General features: G+C 33.9%; 5 protein-coding genes and 1 non-coding gene across 7 annotated transcripts; 4 read left to right on the top strand and 2 right to left on the bottom strand.

Annotated features, from left to right (window-relative positions):
- Positions 1-346: 346 nt before the first annotated feature.
- Positions 347-3,265, top strand: LOC146940110 (transcription factor TGA3-like). 2 transcript variants are annotated; one of them, XM_085753725.1, is made up of 9 exons: positions 347-423; positions 908-1,079; positions 1,206-1,271; positions 1,387-1,446; positions 1,686-1,763; positions 1,876-1,939; positions 2,017-2,288; positions 2,386-2,613; positions 2,823-3,265. In XM_085753725.1, the coding sequence occupies exons 2-9, from the start codon at positions 951-953 to the stop codon at positions 2,994-2,996; spliced, it is 1,071 nt and encodes a 356-aa protein (XP_085609851.1). In that variant the 5' UTR covers positions 347-423; positions 908-950; the 3' UTR covers positions 2,997-3,265. The 2 variants fall into 2 exon arrangements, with proteins under 2 accessions (XP_085609851.1, XP_085609850.1); XM_085753724.1 differs by having other exon boundaries at positions 1,870-1,939.
- Positions 3,266-4,276: 1,011 nt separating this feature from the next.
- LOC146940109 (Chaperone DnaJ-domain superfamily protein) lies at positions 4,277-7,298 on the top strand. Its single transcript, XM_085753723.1, has 5 exons — positions 4,277-4,706; positions 5,073-5,147; positions 5,682-5,821; positions 6,479-6,616; positions 6,910-7,298. The coding sequence occupies exons 1-5, from the start codon at positions 4,451-4,453 to the stop codon at positions 7,114-7,116; spliced, it is 816 nt and encodes a 271-aa protein (XP_085609849.1). The 5' UTR covers positions 4,277-4,450; the 3' UTR covers positions 7,117-7,298.
- Positions 7,299-8,776: 1,478 nt separating this feature from the next.
- Positions 8,777-16,452, bottom strand: LOC146940107 (phosphopantothenate--cysteine ligase 2-like). The gene is made up of 10 exons (XM_085753722.1): positions 16,171-16,452; positions 15,620-15,767; positions 15,397-15,520; positions 15,259-15,303; positions 15,101-15,186; positions 14,694-14,746; positions 14,480-14,539; positions 14,109-14,210; positions 13,679-13,798; positions 8,777-9,146 (listed from the first exon to the last, which is right to left on the bottom strand). The coding sequence occupies exons 2-10, from the start codon at positions 15,765-15,767 to the stop codon at positions 8,907-8,909; spliced, it is 978 nt and encodes a 325-aa protein (XP_085609848.1). The 5' UTR covers positions 16,171-16,452; the 3' UTR covers positions 8,777-8,906.
- LOC146940108 (receptor-like protein EIX2) lies at positions 10,018-13,204 on the top strand. The gene has a single exon (XM_085753721.1). The coding sequence runs from the start codon at positions 10,250-10,252 to the stop codon at positions 13,133-13,135; it is 2,886 nt and encodes a 961-aa protein (XP_085609847.1). The 5' UTR covers positions 10,018-10,249; the 3' UTR covers positions 13,136-13,204.
- A 1,207-nt stretch (positions 16,453-17,659) lies between the features above and the next one.
- On the bottom strand, positions 17,660-17,731 carry TRNAW-CCA (transfer RNA tryptophan (anticodon CCA)). Its single transcript has one exon. It is a non-coding gene; the product is annotated as a tRNA-Trp (tRNA).
- Positions 17,677-21,096, top strand: KOM (Rhomboid-related intramembrane serine protease family protein). The gene is made up of 6 exons (XM_085753717.1): positions 17,677-18,199; positions 18,479-18,642; positions 19,056-19,219; positions 19,303-19,574; positions 19,707-19,833; positions 20,566-21,096. The coding sequence occupies exons 1-6, from the start codon at positions 17,907-17,909 to the stop codon at positions 20,683-20,685; spliced, it is 1,140 nt and encodes a 379-aa protein (XP_085609843.1). The 5' UTR covers positions 17,677-17,906; the 3' UTR covers positions 20,686-21,096.
- The last annotated feature ends 234 nt before the right edge of the window (positions 21,097-21,330 follow it).

Here is a 21,330-nt window from a genome sequence, read left to right as displayed (position 1 = left end):
GTCTTTTTCATTTTCTTAATGCACTACTATACTACAATTTTTTAAATTAAAAAAAAAAAAGCTTTGGCACTCACTGTTTCTCATGAAGTGGGAACATAACAAAGTTAGCAAGTTGTGGATTCAAAATATATTTTTATAAACCAAAGAAGAAAAGGAAAAAGTTATGATCACTGATTAGTTATATCTAATGTCTCTATTATATATTTCACTTGTCATCTTTAATTCCAACGTTGCTTTAATACTTTGTTTGCATGCGGCAAATAATAGTGACATTATTTCACATCAACTAAGCTAGCTACTGATTTTGTCCATTATATATATATATATTCAATTCTTAGCATCAATCAGAAGGGTCTTTCATTCTTAGATTAACCAAATTTTGAGGCTAAAAATTCTTTCAAGTTAGCATAGCAATCTATATAGGTTTGTATTCTATTCTTCCTTCTCTAGTAGAACTATATATGTATTTAGTTTGGTTCCAATTGCCAATTTACATAGCTTATTTGAGCAGAAGCTTGGTCTCATGAGTGTGGTTGTTTATTTCTGGAAATATTGTCAAGTCATGCAAGACTTTAAAATTTTGAATTTCATTTGAGAAATTCATTTGATAGAATGAATATGTTGGTTTTGGTTTTGATTTTGTTTTTGAAATTATTTGTTTGATTAGTTTATCTCTTGATTTATTTTAAGGAGGAAGGGGGTGTATTTGTAACTTTTTGAGTAATGGAATCATAGCAAAATGACTAAAACAATTTAGGAGACAGCTGTTGTTCATCTCTTTTTTAAGATTCGAGCTTTGGATTTTTTTATAGTGATTACATTAGTTTAATTAACATGAGAGACCATAAGTCTATTGTTTGGTAGTTTAAAATTAATGTGTTTTGTTTTCAATATTATTTATTATCAGGTAGAAAATTCCACTTTTATCAATTGGATTTAGTGAGAGATTAATGGATATATACGAGCCATTCCAGCAAGTTAGCATGTGGGGTGACAGCTTTAAAGTTGAAGGTGGTCTTAATTCAATTGCTTCTCCAATGTTACTAGTGAACAGTAACACTACTAGCATGGAGAACAAGGTGAGTTATTATAACTAATAATTTGATTTTATTTATTTATTATTGTTACTTTTATGATTATAGAGTCTGACTCATTTAATGTGGAAACTAGATTATATAACAATCTTATGAATTTGAATTTTGCAGTCTGAATATATTCCTCATGAACCAAGGGATCATTCAGAAGCTGAACAAGAGACTACAAACAATAAGGTAATGAAATTTGATCAAGACATAAATTGTGACATTTTGATTTTTGTCCAAAAATGTTTTGTGATAAAACATGGAAGTTTTTGAGTTGTTTATGTGTCTGTGACATTATGTGTAGGTACTTAGACGCCTCTCACAGAATCGAGAGGCTGCTAAGAAAAGCCGGGAGCGCAAAAAGGTAATATAATTTACTTATAGGAAAAGTCATTTGATTTGTTCCTTTGTTGTGTAAAACGGTTGAGGAAATGAAAATTGAGGTTTTTATCCCATTCAACTCAATAGAACAGTTTATAAAGATGTAAGCAGTTATAACTGACTAACAAACATATTTCCAACTAACTAACTAACTAACTAACTTAGTTCTAACTAGCTTTTAACTAATCCACAAATATGAAACATATGCTTGATATTGTGCAGGCTTATGTTAAACAATTAGAATCAAGCAGATTGAAGCTCATGCAATTGGAGCTGGAGATTGGGAGAGCAAGAAAGCAGGTGAACCAAAACTAACAATTTATTTACCATCTTCACTTCTGATTTATATTTATGTTATGCTCTTTCAATTGTAAATTTTAAGCATATATTAAAATTTCTACTTTAGTTGCAGGGTATTTGCACAGGAAGCGCCTTAGATACCAGTTTTATGGGATCATCTGAAACAATTAACCCAGGTTTGTGATTCTTGATATCAATTGTAAGCATTCTTAATATCTTTTATTCTTATTGATCTTTGTGTTCTGTTAACCAGGGATTGTTGCGTTTGAAATTGAATACGGAAATTGGGTTGACGAGAACCATAGGCGGAACGAAGAGCTCAGAAATGCATTTCAAACTAATGCGTCCGAAGTGCAGCTTCGTCTGGTTGTTCAGAGTGTCTTGAATCATTACTCGGATCTTTTCAGAATGAAAACGGATGCTGCAAAGGCTGATCCCCTCTATTTAATCTCCGGTGTGTGGAAACCATCCGTAGAGCGCCTTTTCCTATGGATCGGAGGATCTCGCCCATCACAACTTCTAAATGTACAAATCTGATCTTAATAGCGAATTAGATTAAAAATTGGTACTGTCGAATCCTCAACGAATCACTAATCATTATTAGATTTTTTTCCTCCTACAGCTCATTGTGCCACAACTTGAGCCTTTGTCTGATGAACAAATGTTGAGCATTAAAAAACTTCATCTGTCGTCTCAGCAAGCCGAAGATGCTCTTTCACAAGGACTAAATAAACTCCAGGAGAGTCTGGTCCAAGACATGGCATTTGTTCCATTAAATGCAGCAAATCATGGAATTCAGATGGCTATTGCTATAGACAAATTTGAGGGACTCGAAGGTTTTGTAATCCAGGTAATGTAACACCAAGAAATTTGAATCAACTAGGAATTTTCTAATGCAACTCTTTTATTCTAAGTCCTGATGTTCAAATTATAACTAGACCCTTCCTCATTATTTTGGGATGACAGTTCATATATTATGAATTAGTATTTCTTTATGCTCCATATTCATCATTACATTGTTCAATTTGATAAATTGTGAATGGTTTGTGTTGTCGACAGGCAGATCATCTCAGGCAGCAAACTCTGATACACATGTCCCGCATCCTGTCTACACACCAAGGTGCTAGGGGCTTGATTGCTCTTGGGGAATACTTTCATCGTCTTCGTACTATTTGTTCTCTATGGACTTCTTGTCCATTCGATTCCAAGATATCACCTAGGATTACTCCTTAGAGGAAGAGCCGGATACCTGCTTATGATGCTTGAGTTTCAACTTTACAGAACAGATGTTCAAATTTTGGTTGAATCTATATATTATGTGTATAAACGAAACTTAATGCTGTGTAGCAGCAAGAGGCAATATTATATGATTTGATGCTATTAAGTTTAGAGTATGCTTGTACATACTATGTATTGAGTTGTGATTTGATGCTATTTAGTTTAGAGTATGTTTGTACATACTATATATATTGAATTGAAAGGAGACCATCTTCTTTTTAGTATCTTTTGAATTGAAAGGAGTAGCATTTTAACTTTATTTCAAAATTTGAGTTTTATTGTGAATGAAGAGGGACAAAAATCATTTCAATTCAAATGGGACACTGTGACCGGTAGACAAGATCAGATGATGTTACACATTATTGGCTGATTTCATAATTGTATTCAAAACAAAATTATTTAAATTGAAAAATGCAACACTAGAAATTTGTTTTCTTAGCCGCCGTCAGGACGCTATTTCAAAACCATCACCATCGACCTCTCTTAGAAATCGTGGTTGGACCTAACACTACCCCACAAAACCGGCTTGTGAGGTGAGGATTGCCCCCACTTATAAACAAATTGTCAGGCCAACTCCTAACCGATGTGAGACTCTTAACACACCCCCTCACGCTCAGAATTAGACATCTGAAGTGTCAACATAAATGACGGGTGGCCCGATAACGGAAACCTGATAACAGGTGGTCCAAAGAATCGTGAAGAGAATCGTGAAGAGGCTCTGATACCATCTTAGAAATCGTGGTTGGGCCTAACACAACCCCACAAAACCGGCTTGTGAGGTGAGGATTGCCCCCACTTATAAACAAATTGTCAGGCCAACTCCTAACCGATGTGGGACTCTTAACAACCTCACAACAGCTTGTTATAATTGTTTGTCGATGTTCTCTCTTGTCACACCGCAACGACGTCTTTTGTTTTAAATAACCCCTTCCTTATTTTTATGAAATTCATTACGATCATCTTCTTCTTCTGATCATCTAACGCCTTGACTAAAACAAAGTTAGACATCTCATTTTAAGGTTGATTGTTTAGAGTGCCTTGTGATCTTGATGCATGTTTAACATAAGTGGTTAATGCGCAATGTATGTGAGTGTTGTAAATTTCAGATACCTAGATATCTTAAATGTATTTTAGCTATTTTGGAAGAAGCATATGGGCATAAGAGTCATAGCACCATACACAAAAAGAAACCAAACTGACCACAAATTTCCCGGGAAAATAATAATAGAAAATTCACGGCTATCATCATTCATCAAAAGATGAGAAAAAACAAAATAAAAATTTCCTCTTCAAGAAAAATTACAAACAAAAAAAAAAAAAACTAAAATTAAAAGATTCTGTCAGATTCATGTGTATTTGTTATCACTGAAAATCAAAAACCTCTTTTCTTCGAAAATCAAAGGAAAAATATGAGCAATCTAAGAACTCTATGCAGAACTCAAACAGTGTTCTCCTTTATTAATTGCAGACATCAATTTCGATTTAGGGCTTCATTTTGGAACCCTAATTGCAAACCCTATTTACAATCCCCATGGTTATATTCTACATGGCTTGGTTCTTCGGTTAATTCGATCAGACCCATGCTTCGGTTTCGCCTCAATCAGAAGAGAACTGTGGCGAAAGCAACGAATTGGGATCAACAAAAAACCCCATATGAAACTCTTGGTAATTTTTGCTTTCAAGTTTGTTCCTTTTTGGAAAAATTGGGGAGAATTAATCTAATAGCTAAAAATTGGTAATTTTTGCTCGAAAGTTTGTTCCTTTTTGAAAAAATTGGTCAAAATTTAAAATTTGTATTTTTCATTTTTGAGTGTATAATTGCAATTTATGTTCATAGATTAACTATTTAAATGATGGTTAATGGTAAAAAAAGAAGAAGAAGTTAATGTGTTTGGGTTTGTTAGTTGTTACTGTTAAGTATGGTTGTGTGATGTTGGTGTTTTTTGTAGGAAGACAATAGAGATGAAAATTTTGTGGATAATTGTTTTGTTTTGAATGTTTGTTCTTCAATTGTGTATGGTGAAACAACAGAACTGGAAGGAGATGCTAATGATGAGCAGATAAAGATTGCTTATAGACGTTTGGCGAAATTTTATCATCCAGATGGTATGCGTCTTAATCTTAGCTACTTGCTTTTATTTTTAGTGTGTCATTAAGTTATGAACCGTTGTGATGACCTCATTCTATATGTGAATTTGATCATATATTGATCATATCTAGCAGAAATCAAAATGCAACTACTTAACAGTTATCATATTGTATTTAAAATGTTTTGAATGTTAGTATACTAGAACTTGTAAGATGTTTGTTTTTCTCCATAAGCATGTTCGTTCTACAAAGTAGTTTTCGCTTGCAAAGTGTTTCTCCAACTATCAGCCATACAACTTAGTGTCTGATTGGAAAGAACAATTTTCACGGTGGTTACTGTGCAATTATCAACAAGTTAACTCGTTAGTAAAAAAAATTTAGATAACTCTCGGAGCTTCGGAATCATTGTGTGTTCAGTACGATCTTACTGTGTTTTCAGACATACCATTAGTTGTTTGTGATATGTTTCTTCTTCCGTGCTAGTGTTTTTTTAATTAAAGATGAATATTAACTCTCAATATGTAATAATCTCCTTCTACTTTACTCTTCAAGTCTATGATGGAAGAGGAACCCTTGAGGAAGGTGAAACGGCAGAAGCTAGGTTCATCAAGATTCAAGCTGCTTATGAATTGCTTATAGATGCAGAGAGGCGGAAAAAATATGACACGGCTAACCAGGTCAACCCTATGAAGGTAATATTTTTATTTTTGTGGTTATCAATAGTTAACTAGGTACTTTTTTTAATCGTTTACGCAGGAACTTAGCATTCTATTTTGCACATTTATTTTTACATTGCACAAGTCAGGAACTTGATATATGGGATTTCATGTGAATCATAATATCTGTGATTAGTAGTATCAACTATCAACCCTGAAACAAGTCTTTGCAACTTATATAATTGATGAAGCTGTTTCAATTTCTCCTTCTACGTTTCAAGCTGGTCAGTTAAACTAATATCTAATATATGGACTGTTCAGCGAAATAAATGCTAAAATATTAATTAATGCTGATGAGTAATCGAATCACATTTTTTAATCCTGTAGAAAGGAAAGAGATATGATGAATTTCTACCCTTTGTTTAAAAGCTAAAAGCATGACAGAGCCTGATGAACTTCAATAAATGACTACTGTTTAATCTTTTGTCCACAGAAGACGCTTTGAATTATTTACTATCCACTCTTATATCTGTGGCTGTGATACAGCCTGAAATGGAAATACTTTCAAGTGTTGCCTTGAAAACTCATAAATCTTAAAATCGATACGACCAGTGATGGATGTAAATTTTTGTTCTTATTAATAGAATATATCAGTTTTCTTCGTATTTTAGATTGATGTGCTGTGTCATTCAGGCATCTCAAGCATGGATGGAGTGGCTTATGAAAAAACGAAAAGCTTTTAATCAGCGGGGTGATATGGCAATTTATGCTTGGGCTGAGCAGCAGCAGCGCGAGTTGAATGTTCGTGCTCGTCAACTTTCTCGTTCAAAGGTATTAGGGTATGCTTGAATATGTTGTCAGTTAACTGTAGGACTAAATGATTGTATCACCTTGGTTTTCTCCCTACAAATAAAGTTATGGTCAGTTGTTACATTTCACTTCCAATATTGAGTGATTCGGAAGAATCCATGGTCCTAGCTTCACAGATAAACATCATAGAGAGTTGTTTTTCACCAAAGAATAGGGTGTTGGAAAATGTCAGTATCACATATTTCATTACCTCTCAGAACCATATGCTATTTTTCCCCCTTGCAAATGACTGGGAAGTATTTATGAAATCTCAGGTTGATCCAGATGAATATAGGAAGATTCTGGCAAGAGAAAAGAAGGCTTCAGCTGAACATTTCAGCAGTACCCTTAAAAGGCACACACTTATACTGCAGAAGAGAGATATAATGCGAAAAAAGGCTGACGAAGAAATGAAGAAGACTATCGGACATCTCTTAGCCGCAGAAGGTCTTGAGCTTGATGATAGTGAAGAGGAATTATAGTGAACGCGAGACTGGGTATCTATCTACTTACCAGTAACTAATATGTTGATCCAATACCATAATGTTTCCCTTCATGGATCTGACTATTCTTTAATTATTGTATTATACAGAAGATATATGTACATATGTTTTGTTACATCCTGACTAAATTGAATGAGAATTTATCTTTGCAATTAGGGTCATTTGGACTGAGGAACTGAAATAATTCAGAATTTTAATTTCAGTTCTAATTTTACTGACCACACAGTTTTATTTAAGATTATTTAAAAAAAAAAACCGTAAAAACATATCTTTTACTTTTGGGGTTGAACACATTGTAATTCCTAAATTTGAAAATGATAAGTTGTTGGGTAATAATTCATCCCCATGCAAGTGTGCACTCACACATTGTAGGTACAATTTCGTTTTTTATTAGTTATTTCTTTCTCTAAATCATATCAATAATTATAGATGATGTATTTTTATACGGCGTCGGAATGCGGTGTCAACGTGTTTATGTACGAGTATTGAAGGTACTTTAATCTGACACAAAGGTCCAAATTCAACAAGGCAACAAAGACTATACCTTCCAGCCAACCCAACACAATGTTACTCTGTATAACAAATGGTTTGAGATTAATTTGTATTGTTTTCTTGTCCTTATATTCAATTAGTAAGAGATTTATATTCAATTAGTAAGAGATTGAACTGTGAAGATAACATAAAGGTATATCAAAAAATTAAGAGAAAATTACATTAACCTCCCCTAAGGTTTTGTTAAATGTCACACACCTCCCCTCTAGTTTAACAAAATGCAGTAACCTCCCTCCACTTAACTCTGTTAACCATCTGTTAATTTAAGAAAAAAATCTGTCAAAATAGCATCAGTGTTGTACTACCAAATACCAATTATGCCTGTGCAACCAATTAGGCCTAAAAACATTAATTCAAATTCTTTAGCTATGGATACTTGCAGTTTTGCTGTGACAGTGTGTTCCTTTTTCAATTTGTTCTCGATTTACACTAATTAGTAATTAGTATTAACACTACAAAGCTAATATAACATCTCTTCCTATTTTTGTTTTCTTTTTCCTGCTATTCATTCCCAATTTTATCTTTAAACTCCGGTAAATTGGTAATCAACGTCAATTTTCACACGAAAAAGAAAATCAAATTTAAGGTCCCTTTAAACCCCCTTTCCCAAACCCAAGTTAGGGATTTGTCAAACATAAAATCAAAATTAAAATTGAATTGACTTGTAGTTAATCTTGTTCATCAGCAAAGTATGTTTTTTATGTTTTTGTATTTTCTTTTTTGTGTAAATTGGCTTGTATGCTTCAAATGCAAGGTGAAGCTTTGTTTTAGACTCGTGGAAATTTAGAGCATTTTGCCATGATGCAGAGAGTGCTTGGTTTGTTACGGCAGCATATGTTTGAGAGTTGAGTAAAGTGAGCAAGCAATTCAATGGTAGTAATCTTTAAAATAGGCAAATCACTTGAAATGTCAAAGATTGTGAGAACGTGAACTCCATATTTGTATTTTAACGGAAGTATAACAGTGTTAAGAGAGAAGGGGAGGTACTTGTCTATTTAATGAGAACTTAAGGGAGATCAATGTTTATTTTAAAATTAGAGGGGATGTTTGTGTCATTTAAAGAAACCTTAGGGGAGGTGATTGTAATTATCCCAAAAATTAATCAATATCTTAGCAAAAATGAAGACATGAGTTATATTTCTTACTCTACCTATCCTAACCTTAAAAGGAAACCAAAGGAGAAGAAACCAAAGGTCAAAGCCAAAGTCACTCTAGACTTACCTACTGGAATCCTCAATGTAAGTGGTATGTCTCTCAGAAAGAAGTTTAATCAAGGGATTCTCTACATCATTAGCAGACTCACCATTGTCTCGCAGAACGGTAATCTTCTCAGCACTAGTGACGACCACAACTTGCTCCTTACGAGTTGAGAGTTCATTTGCAACAACTGCATGCATCCTGTACTTTTCAAGAGCTGCACTAGCTTTATTTACAAGAATGCTTGAATCTGTCTCTAACTGTCATACAAGGAGGAAAGAAAATTTTAGTAATGTGTCAAAGATATTTTACTCATGTCCTATTTTTGGATGCCTGTTATTCTTTTCTTTTTTAAGAAAATCTGGATGTCCTGATTTGGAAACAAAAAATAATCTCGCTAACATGAATACCTGATAAGAGATTACTACCAAGATGTATTTTGATCCTCTCATGTGGTGTGCTATTTCAGGTCACAAACATTTCATTTTCTAAATATTCTTGGAGGAAAACATAGATAACCATTTCCTTTAGAAAATCAATACTGATAATTTTAGTTTATTCTTCTATAACTGTGGAAAGGGTGCTTGATTACATGCAAGGTGTTATCACATGTAGAACTAGACTAAACTCATTTTCACCTATGTTCTCCCTAACAATTCCTCTTTAACCGGAGCTCATTAATCACTTGCTTAATTATTAAGTCGTTTTACAACAAGTGGAAGAAAAATTGGGCTAATGAAGAAAGTAAAAGTGGCTGTGGCTCATATTAATTATGAAGAAAAATTCTGCTATGTTTGAAGAAGTATCACATTAATAACTTGATTGCAAAAGTTTCAATTGTAGTTGGATTTAAAAAGTATGACTGTTGTAGGCATGATAAAAAGTTGGAGAACAAAAATACAGTTTCCTTCCCTCAAAAAAAAAAAAAAAATACAGTTTCCTTAATAAATTAATTATGCTTGAAGTCATTTTTTGTCTGATATTTCCTTTAATAACAATTGGACCTTTTCCACTAATATTTCCTTTGCAATTGCATTCTTCTTCTTGCTTTGATTAGTCGTTATCTATGTGTTAATATTTTCAAACTTTTACACTTTTTAAGTCTCTCTTGTTGGAGTTGGACCCACTTCATTTCCATTTTTCTTCAATTTGACTTTGGCTACGCGGAGTTGCCACAATTGCAATATCATTTTCCTGTTAAGAACGACTGAGATTTTGTATGTTTGACAAAATCTTATCTTTAATTGTTTATATAATTCGATCATTAAATTAATATACAAGAATAGGTATCTTTGATTGTTTATGTATACTACTACTACTACCCATTATAGAAACTCAGTCTTATTCTGCTTGTGAAATTACAATGAGAAACTATATTATTATTCTTATACTCCATGCATTGTTGGTGTTGTCCTCATCAACAGATAATGGAGACGTGAAGTGCAAAGAGATGGAGAGATATGCACTCCTCAGATTCAAACAAGGCCTCCAAGATTACTTTGGCATGTTGTCTACATGGAAGGACCACCGAAATTATGCAGATTGCTGCAAATGGAAGGGAGTCCAATGCAACAACCAAACAGGTTATATTCAAAGACTTGATCTCGGTGGTGGTTCAGGACCGCGCCATTTGGTTGGTGAAATCAATCCTTCAATAACTGAACTGCAACATCTAAAATATTTAGATCTCAGTTATTTGAATACTAGCGGACAAATTCCAAAATTTATTGGCTCCTTCGTAAACTTAAGATACCTTGATCTCTCAAATGGTGGTTATCATGGGAAGATTCCTTCTCAACTTGGGAATCTATCACAACTGCAACACCTTATTCTCACCGGCAATAAACTTGTTGGAGTAATCCCTTTCCAGTTTGGAAATCTTTCATTGTTGCAGTCTCTTAATCTTGATTTCAATTCTGCTCTTAGAATCAACAGCCAAAGTCAAAGCAATGTTGATTGGCTATCCAATCTCTCATCTTTGAGAAAAATTGACTTGAGTTATGTTCAAAATCTCAACGGTTCTTCCCATAATGCCTTGCAATTACTAGCAAAGCTTCCAAGGCTTGAAGAGTTGCATCTAAGCGAATGTGGCCTTACTGACGCCAATATGATTCGGTTATCTGATTCTCATTTGAACTTTTCCACTTCTCTTATTGTCCTTGATCTATATGAGAATCAGTTGACATCATCAAAGATATTCCACTGGGTGCTTAACTACAGCTCCAATCTCCATGAGCTTAACCTTTATGGTAATTTGTTAAGAGGTACCATTCCTGATGATTTTGGCAACATAATGCATTCACTTGTAAGTCTTGATCTCTCAAAGAACAGTCTAGAAGGCAAGATCCCAAAATCCATTGGGAATATATGCACCTTGGAGACATTTCGGGCTTCTGAAAATCGCTTAAATGGGGACATTTCAACTTTTACCCATATTAATTATTCCAAATGCATAGGAAATGAGTCCTCATTACAAGAACTGGTGTTAGTGGGAAATTGGATTTCAGGTACCTTACGTGACATTGCAATGCTATCATCTTTGAGAAGGTTAGAGTTGCATTACAATAAATTACTTGGAGAAATACCCACGAGCATCGGATCACTTACAAAGTTAGAGATTTTAAGGTTGGGTGGAAACTCTTTTGACGGAGTTGTCTCTGAATCCCATTTCACAAACCTCTCCAAATTAGAACTCCTACATTTGTCTTATAACCCGTTGACTATGAAGGTTAGTAATGACTGGGTTCCTCCTTTTCAATTAGTGGATTTAGCCCTAACTTCTTGCAATCTGAATTCTAGATTTCCTAATTGGCTTCAGACTCAAAATAACCTATCCTATCTTTACCTTTCAAATGTTAGTAATCTATCTCCAATACCTCACTGGTTTTGGGGCAAATTGCAAACACTGGGTTACATGGACATTTCAAATAACAATCTCTCTTGCAAGATTCCCAATTTGGAACTCAATCTTACCAACAATCCTGAAATAGATTTGAGTTCAAATCAAATTGAAGGTTCCATTCCTTCTTTTTTATTGCAAGCAGGAGTACTGCATCTTTTCAATAATAAATTTTCAAATTTAGCTTCCTTTCTATGCAGCAAAAGTAACCCTAACAATTTGGGAGTCTTGGATTTATCAAACAATCAATTAAAGGGTGAGTTGCCTAATTGTTGGAATAATCTAACCTCATTACAATTTGTCGACCTGAGCAACAACAAGCTGTCAGGAAAAATCCCCTTCTCAATGGGTGCCCTTGTTAACATGGAGGCTTTAATTTTAAGAAATAATAGTTTGAGTGGACAGCTTACTTCCTCGTTGAAGTACTGCTCAAGCAAGTTGGCTTTGTTGGACCTTGGAGAAAATATGTTTCATGGTCCATTGCCTTCATGGATTGGAGACAACTTACAACAATTAGTAATCTTAAGCCTTCGATTCAATAAATTCTATGGAAATCTATCTTCAAATCTTTGTTATTTGAGAAAACTTCATGTCTTGGATTTGTCACTAAATAACTTATCAGGAGGAATACCAACTTGTTTAAAGAATCTTACTTCAATGGCTCTGGACTTCATGAGCCTAACATCAGTAGAGCACTTGTATTTTGTTAACAATAGGTCTCTTGCTGTACCATATGATTTCTCACTATTCTTGATGTGGAAAGGTGTAGACCAACGTTACAAAAATGCCGATAAATTTTTAAAAACCATTGATCTCTCTAGCAACCATCTTACAGGGAAAATACCAACTGAAATGGAGTGCTTATTTGGATTGATTTCATTAAATTTGTCAAGGAACAATCTCAGTGGAGAAATAATTTCAAACATAGGAAACTTCAAGTCACTTGAATTTCTTGATCTGTCAAGAAATCATCTTTCAGGCAGAATTCCTTCCAGTCTTGCTCACATTGATCGTCTCACTTGGTTGGATTTGTCAAACAATCAGCTTTATGGAAGAATTCCAATTGGAACGCAGCTGCAGACATTTAATGCTTCAAGTTTTGAAGGAAATTCTAATCTTTGTGGAGATCCCCTTATAAAATGTCCTAGAGAAGAGCCAGCAAAACCAAAAGTGCCAACAACTGATGCAGGAGATGACAATTCAATATTTTTGGAAGCATTATACATGAGCATAGGGCTAGGATTCTTCACTAGTTTCGTTGGCTTGGTAGGCTCACTGTTGTTAGTGCCCTCTTGGAGAGAAACTTACTCCAGATTCTTGAACACTTTGATATTGAAAGTTTTCATGTAGTGGAAGCATTGAATGTACTTGGCCAGTTTCTATCAATGAAAACAATCTACTTTTTACTTTCTTAACTAATAACTAGTATTGCAAGAGCACTAATGACCCTTAAACAATCTACTAAAGATATTCTCATTAGCATGAATACCTGATCAGAGATCACTACCAAGAGGTATTTTGATCCTCTCATGTGGTATGCAGTAACAGATCACAGACACAAACATTTCATTTTTTATATATGCTCGGTGGAAAACATAGATAATGCGGTTCCTTTAGAAAATTAGTACTGATTATTTTAGTTTATTCTTCTATAACTTAGGAAAGGGTGCTTGATTATATACAAGGTGTCTTCACATGTAGAACTAGACTAAACTCATTTTCACCTATGTTCTTTGAGCGAAACTCTCTCAACTTTCTGTATCAAGATATTTTTTCTATGTTAACAAGTGGAAATCAGAATTTATCAAAATGGTAAATGTCCATATAGAACTCTAAAATCGAAAAAAAATTTGCTTTTTACTCCGTAGTTTAACAATTTAATGCCATAAATACCTTGAAAGACACACAGAAAGCTTGAGGAGCCCAGTCTTTCCGAAGAACTGACAACATTTTTGGTACTTGATCAAGTTTCACATCCAAGAGGTGAGATCCTGACTGAATTTTGTGCTCCACCTGCAAGATTAACATGAAACAAGAAAGTTGAAGCAAGTCTTAAAAGCTACTATTGCATTACAAGTTGTACTAACAAACAGAACACAAGCCACCATTCATAACTTTCATGCTTACTGAAATAGAAACAGGATATGTAAACATAAGGGCAAATTCTCTAAATACATATCCATCTTTGATACAAGCAATATATTTTCAAATGATAAATCTCTTGTCACTTAACCAATTACATAACCATTTTAACCAAGATTAAAGTCATATATAAGGCATCAAAACATTCATGAAATCAAGAGCGAACATAACATTTTTATACCATCTCCTTCCAAGGAACATAATAGTCAGATACTGCAGCAGCAAGATAAAACATTCCGCGTGGGCCAATACACCTCATTGACATTGCAATCATCTGCAACATCTGTTAAACAAAAGGCAATTAGCACGACTAGTTAGTGCAAGAGAATCTGATAGTTAAATAAAACAATGAGCTCTATTTTGCAATTCAAATCTGACAACACACGGAATAAAAAGCACAATAATTTAATCCCTTTCCATGGTTGAGTGCAGTTATCACACGGACTTTAATAGACACGGAATGGGAATGAATACCATATAGGAGACTTAAATGTCCTTATTTGTTTCATCAAATTACAGGACTTACAATCTAAAAACAACAACTAAGCTAACCTGAAGATACTCAAATATGGTGCTGAAAGGAAGTTTTAACAAGTGCCCGCCTGCTACTGCCTGCATTAGAACAAAAGGCCAATGAGGCTATAATTACATTTGAATCAGCTAATGCTAGTGTAAAATTATTAAAAAGAGACAGTGAATTTTCAGAAACATTAATAGAAGATAAATAAATGCAAGTATAACACAAAATCCAATCAATAGATCATACATTATGGTGATCCAAAATAGCTCTTGTCACTGCTTCAGAATAAGCCTTGCGAACTGAAAGAATAAAAATGAAATTCAGCAAAATCAAGAAATCCCAATTGATTTTATAAAGTAGCAATATCGATACACAAGAAAGTAAGCATATTAGTTAAGTCACTAAATAGACAATGAAGTATAAATCATATAGGCGCATTTGGGTTAATCTTTGATGAACCATAGTAAAGACTCATCTAGAAGAATACACTTAATAGCATCATACCACAACACTAATAACATGCATTGTCAAGTATTGTTAGACTATTAAGATATCAAGTGCAATGATATGTAAATGATTGTTCATACCATTATAAGTATCAGTCTATTCATCTTATTATGGCATGAAAAGAGGAGAAAACAGAAACTGGAAACCTTGAATATTTAAGCCGTTCGTCAGCTCAAAGCATTCAAGTAAGGGATCATCAGGAAGGGATCTGCAAAATGGCTGGAAACTTCCCCTACATGATTATTCATTGGGAAATCAACACATCAAACATGAGAAAAGGATAATTGCAGGATCAGAAATTTACCTACGGTGCAAAAAGATAACAGCATATCCAGCCTTCAGAAAGTACCTGCAAATTAACCATCAACACATTTATCTGAAGAGAATAGAAATGAACATTTACTGGTTTATTTCAACAAAAAACAAGGCAAGTGCATCATACTCGGTGGACGTGGCCCCCCTATGACCGGAACTGAAATTATCAACATATCGAACGCACTGTTGCTCCAATGGAGCAGTGGTACCACCAGAAGTCACACAAACAATTCTCCTACCTTTCCCATTTTCTATGGTCCCAAAAACCACCAAACATCATTTACAAGGGAAGCATAAAGGAACATATAAAAAATATGCAAATTTGAATACTATAGTTGAAGCTAAATTACCTAATGATGAAGAATTGTGTTGAATGAATTGAATCAATTTTTGAGTTATTTCATGACTGTTGTGCATAGGAGGAGCAGAGTCAAAAAAGGCTTTGGCTTGTGTCTCAAGGGTTTTCCTCACATCATCTGACTTGTTTGAGGCATCCATCTAACAATTAATAAAAATAATGTGTTTATCTCCACAAAGTAGTGACACAAGGCATGAACACCGGACACAACACTGAAACTTACACATTGACACTCATAATAATTTAAAAAAACGGAAGTAATGGAATGTAATAATATGTGTTAACTTCATGTCGGACCCCGATACAACATCAGTGCTACATAGGTTTATCTATTATTCTTATTACAACTCTAATTTTCATTACAATATAGGAAACATGCTAGTGTCAATGTTTCAATAAAGAGCCACATTGTAAGAGAGCGTAACTAAGAATTAAGAGAAGCTCACAGTTTTGAAATTACGAATAGAAGCTAATGTTAAATCAAATTACCTAAGTGCATTATAAAAAATAAAATATTAGCGAGAGAGGTTTTAGAAGAATCACCAGGAATAGAAGGATGTAATTGGCGATTAAGAGTGTTTTCTCAATAGGGTTTGCTCACAAATCCAAATCATCCGAATTCTAAAGCTAAAAGGTGTTTAAATAAGCTTACGGCTTGTGATCATAAATAAGATAAAGTATGATTCAGATTCCATTCCTAAAGAGGATAGAAATTTGTTACTCCATATTTTTATACGATGAAAATCCTATAAAAACATGTATAGTAAGAATTTGCCGAGTCTACCACCATCATCATCGCAAAACAAATATAGAGTAAAAATAAGACCATTTGTTTCTTTAACTATCTTACAAGAATTTGTTAAGGAAACAAGTAAGAATTTGCTAAGTTTTGTTATTTCCTTAACTAATGTCTGAGAGGACATTGGTTAGTATAACCCTTACCCCCGGATCATATGCTCTAATCAATAGGCAAAGGTGTCTAATTAATTAGAGTAAAAATAGGACCATTTAATGCAATATGACTTTTTCTAGTCTCACCCCATATAATTCTAATTATACTTAAATTTATTTAAAATTTTACAATAATACCAAAATTGCTTTCTTCATGTAAATTTCTAAAAACCTTACTTTCATTATCATTCTGAACCCTCGCCCCCTTTCATCCACAAATCAACATAGATGTGCTACCAAGATCAAAGATTGAATCAACAACTTTTTTATTGATGTGTACTCTATTCATAAAGGTTAGTGAATTTCATGAATTTCATTTTCTAAGAGTTTCTATTTGTTTATTGTTTGTTTTGGTATGAGATATGCCTCTGTTAACGGTAATTTGATTTTACGTGGTGAGAGGTTAGTGTAAACTCAGATTACTAATCTATATAAGAGGTTTAGTAAAATGAGTGTTTACGTATGTATATAAGAGGTTAGTGTAAACTCAGTTTATGTAAATACAATTAGGTTATTGTCAGTTTACATTTATAAGAGGTTAGTGTAAATTTAGTTAAAGGGTATATTAGTCATTCTGGAGTGTAACTTGGGTTTTTTGGGGTGTGAGTGGTATCTGTCATACAATATAGCATATTAATCAATTAATTTAGCTGATATCTTAATTTCCATAATTTTATTTTCGCAAAATTACCTTTTTTAATCTAGCAAAAACAATATTAAAATGTCTCAATATTTGGTCAAAAAAGTCTCAAATTATGAACTCCCAATCCCTTGTAAGACACATCTTATTTGACCCCCAATGAAATCATATGCGTCTCCTAGCTAGTCTTACTGAGTATTCATCTTAGTCACACAATACAAATAATAATTAATTTTGGTGAATTAATAAAACCATTCAAATTATTTATTTATTTCTTAGTTTATGAAAATTAATTTAGGTGAATTAGTAAACATTTAACAAATATTTCCAGTTTTGAGAGTGCTGTGCATCGCAAATGGGCCAGTTTCTATTCGTGTGTGGGCCTGTTTGAGCCCAAGTCCGTTAAGCCCAACACAAAAAATGCCAGCAAATACCAAAAGATGAACCTGACGTGAATCGAACACGCAACCTTCTGATCTGGAGTCAGACGCGCTACCATTGCGCCACAGATCCAATTGATGTTAATTCACCATCTCAATTCTACTAATAACCACCATCACCATCATCGCAGATCACCTATATAAACAGCATTTTCCCGCCAAACTCAACAAACAAAAATTTCCATTTTCTCTCTCTCTCTATCTCTTCTTGGAGATAGAATCTTGAATTTTCGCGGGAAAATCAATCAATGGAAGAAGAAAGCTCTGAATTCATCGACATCAAGCTTTCTTCTCCAGCGAAGAAGCTCCCACTCGATCTTCCTCAAGATCCGCAGCTCAAATCCAGCCGCCGTCTCCGCCGCCGAGTTGACACATGGGTGATTTCTGTTATGGTGTTAATCCAACTAGGGTTCTTCATCGCCACGATGCTCGTCAACGATTGCTTCACCAATTCTCACGGTGATTGCACTTTTCCATCTCTTGGAAGGTTCTCGTTTCAGCCTCTTGCTGAAAATCCTCTGTTAGGTCCTTCCATGTCAAAGTGAGTGTTCAAATTTTGTTCTATGATTCTATTTGATTGAATTTGAGTTTCTAATTTAGGTTTCAGAGGAAGTGATTAGTGAAATTGAACTGTGTTTAATGTCTAATTTAGGTTTTGAAGTGATTAATTAAAGTGAAATGGAACTGTACTTGGTGTTTAATTTAGGTTTAAATCAATTGATTAGAGTGAAATTGAACTTCATTTTAGGGTTAATTTAGGGTTTAAAAGGAATTTTATAATGCAACGATGGATAAAGTGTTGCTGTTGTTGTTGTTGTAGGTTGGATGAAATGGGAGCTCTACGAAAGAACTTTTTGACGGAACGTCATCAAACTTGGAGACTTTTCACGTTTCCATTTTTGCACGCTGGACTTTTCCATCTTGCGATCAATCTCTGCAGTGTCATCTATGTTGGAATTCGCCTAGAGCAGGAGTTTGGGCCGTGTAAATTTCTTTTCTAATTCATTTGGATTTTGTTTCTATGTTTTCCGCACTGGCACAAACACCGGACACGACACATAGATACCGAAGTGGAAGTGGAAGTGATTTTGTAATGTCAGTGTTGGTGTGAGACATGTGTTAGACACCGGATACACATTTAATCGGTTGGAGTAAGTCCAATTGATTGAAATGATGCAAAGCTATGTAGCACTGACATTGTGTATTGAAGGCGTGTTTGGTGTCCGACACATGTGGATACATTCAAATGATTTATTTTCTCAAAATATTATTGGTGTCGTCGATGTATTAGAGTTGTGTCCACTGTTCTCTGCTTTATAGATGTAAATTGAAAAAAATTGCATATTGAAATGCTTTCTTGTTGTTAAAATTTATGACTTTTTGTTTTTAATTTACAGTAAGGATTGGTATAGTCTATATACTATCTGCTTTTGTGGGTGCCTTAATGGCTTCTCTTTTTCTTCAAAACATCCCTGCTGTTGGTTCTTCTGGTGCTCTATTTGGATTACTAGGAGCATTGCTTTCAGAACTTGTTTGGAACTGGAAATATCATACCAAAAAGGTGCTTAGTTTTTCGCCTCATAGCTGTTTCTCATTGTTCTGCATGATTGATTTTTGATCAATTTTTTCTTTGGTGGAATGCAGGTTTCAGAAGTAGCATCATTTGTCTTTATCTTTGTGTGCAACTTCCTCATTGGTTTTCTGCCTTATGTAGACAATTTTTCAAGCATTGGTGGTTTTATATCAGGATTCCTCCTTGGAACTGTTCTTCTATTCGCCCCTCAGTTCCAACAAGTAGCTCCAAGTAAAGGAGATCAAATTGATTATGATCTCAAAAGTTACATCAAATTGAAGCTCAAGCAAAAGCTAGACAGACCAGTTTCTAGGATTGTTTCTCTTATCCTCTTCACTCTGCTGTATGTTTTTGTTTTTTTTTAACATTCTCTTGTTTTATTCTATTTAATTTGAGGGGTTATCTGTCTTCTATCTATTGTGCTTTCCGGCATGCATCAAATCATTAAATGAGAAGGTTCTTTCTATATATGCAGATTGGCTGGTTGTCTTCTTGCAGTTCTTTATGGAATCAACATCAACAGTTATTGCACATGGTGTCCATATGTTGACTGTATTCCTTTCACAAGCTGGCACTGCAAAGACAGAGAAACCTTTTGTGAGGTATACAGCTAACTTTTGGCATTTCTCAAGTTTTAAATACCTAACAAAATTCATTATATCACTTGAGTGAGTTCTCTTTTGCAACTTTAAATGCACAATAATAAATGGAACTCCATGATAAAATTTGATTTATTTCATTATTTGCCTAATTTTTAATCTGAAGAGGTCAATTGTTGGTTTGTTGATATTAACTGCAAGGTGATCCATTAAATTGAAAAAGAAATTCAATAAATTTAACCAAATAGGAATGTTATGTCAGCATACTAACTGATATGTGTCACTGGAACTTTTTCTTATCTGTTAGTAGTTTACCTGCTTTGGCTACTAGCTATATACTTTCCACACTGTTTCTTGTTGGCAATTTAGTAGCTTTTACTGCTGTTATTTGTAAACACTCTGATAATGATGATTTGTTTCCATACTAGTCAGGAAGCTCACATTTTCTAAACATAAATTTCATAAAATGTCTTATATTCAGACGTTTTATTCAAAATTGATTTTGTCTCTGTATATCGGTCAAATTAGAAGTAGTAAAAATTACAGTTTACATTAGGTTGAATAATAGGCTATGTTAAGTTTTAAATCAAACTTGCTTTTATAGTAAAAACCTCCCAACAAAACTCAATTCAACTCAAACTCATTTTGATCAAATCAATTGTACAAAATCATGTAAAATCGTGTCAGTTTGACAAACACATGCTTATGCTGGTTATATGTGTACTACAACTGCAGACAATGGTGAGTAATGCTCACTTGACGATGACATGTTTGGGGAATGGCAACTTCAAGGTTTTTCACTACACCAACATCTCTCGAGCAAGGATTAATGATTTGTGCAATTTAATATGTTGATGAGATGAGATACTGTATATTGTTTGGATAATTCCTTTTGTCCAAATTACCTGGTAATTCTTTTTGGGTAATACCAACTGTCAATTCTTTTTCTGAATATAAAGAAATATGAGCTGAATAAGAACTTAGGGAAGCTGATCGGACACAATCTGATGCAAGAGTTTATGGAGTTTGCCTTTTGATGTAAATACCACTATGGTGTAACATTTCAAGTTCTTGTGAAATGAGTCCATTCCACTCCAAAAGATTAATCACTGTTTAGTTTGTGAAAATATTCTCTATTTCCATTTTTTTAAATTTGTGTAATCATACTTACTAACACAGTAGATAATAAGACTTTTGAAGTGAAAGATTTGTATGCATTTTTAGAAACAATGAAAATACTTAAAGAATTACTTTCGTTATTTTGTAGAACTACATCATCCTTAGCTAGTATTTTATATTCTTTCAATTATATATAATAATTCATTTCAAGAGTCTCACATATTTTTATTAACAAGTTATTTTCTGACTTTTCTTATTGTCATTTTCATCCATTTTAAAAACCTAAAGAGTGACAGCTATGTGACACTTGCAGCCACTTTTCAGTTCAGAATAACTCCTCTAAGAATAAGCCTGCATAATTTGTAACTGCACAATTACATG

This window comes from Medicago sativa, chromosome 3, assembly GCF_051527215.1.
Source record: "Medicago sativa cultivar Bolivia chromosome 3, Bolivia_mono, whole genome shotgun sequence".
Taxonomy (NCBI): domain Eukaryota; kingdom Viridiplantae; phylum Streptophyta; class Magnoliopsida; order Fabales; family Fabaceae; genus Medicago; species Medicago sativa.
Note: the sequence above shows the minus strand (reverse complement) of the source record. Positions and strands in the feature narration are given on the sequence as shown.

Coding starts and splice junctions, on each gene's coding strand:
- LOC146940108 (XM_085753721.1), top strand. CDS start 10,250: ATGAGAAACTATATTATTATTCTTATACTCCATGCATTGTTGGTGTTG.
- LOC146940110 (XM_085753724.1), top strand. CDS start 951: ATGGATATATACGAGCCATTCCAGCAAGTTAGCATGTGGGGTGACAGC. Junction 1,447..1,685: donor AAAGCCGGGAGCGCAAAAAG/GTAATATAATTT, acceptor GATATTGTGCAG/GCTTATGTTAAACAATTAGA. Junction 1,764..1,869: donor TTGGGAGAGCAAGAAAGCAG/GTGAACCAAAAC, acceptor TTTCTACTTTAG/TTGCAGGGTATTTGCACAGG.
- LOC146940109 (XM_085753723.1), top strand. CDS start 4,451: ATGAGCAATCTAAGAACTCTATGCAGAACTCAAACAGTGTTCTCCTTT. Junction 5,148..5,681: donor GAAATTTTATCATCCAGATG/GTATGCGTCTTA, acceptor TTACTCTTCAAG/TCTATGATGGAAGAGGAACC. Junction 5,822..6,478: donor ACCAGGTCAACCCTATGAAG/GTAATATTTTTA, acceptor TGTGTCATTCAG/GCATCTCAAGCATGGATGGA.
- KOM (XM_085753717.1), top strand. CDS start 17,907: ATGGAAGAAGAAAGCTCTGAATTCATCGACATCAAGCTTTCTTCTCCA. Junction 18,200..18,478: donor TTAGGTCCTTCCATGTCAAA/GTGAGTGTTCAA, acceptor TTGTTGTTGTAG/GTTGGATGAAATGGGAGCTC. Junction 19,834..20,565: donor ACAGAGAAACCTTTTGTGAG/GTATACAGCTAA, acceptor CTACAACTGCAG/ACAATGGTGAGTAATGCTCA.
- LOC146940107 (XM_085753722.1), bottom strand. CDS start 15,767: ATGGATGCCTCAAACAAGTCAGATGATGTGAGGAAAACCCTTGAGACA. Junction 15,521..15,619: donor ACACAATTCTTCATCATTAG/GTAATTTAGCTT, acceptor TTGGGACCATAG/AAAATGGGAAAGGTAGGAGA. Junction 15,304..15,396: donor AGGGGGGCCACGTCCACCGA/GTATGATGCACT, acceptor GTTAATTTGCAG/GTACTTTCTGAAGGCTGGAT.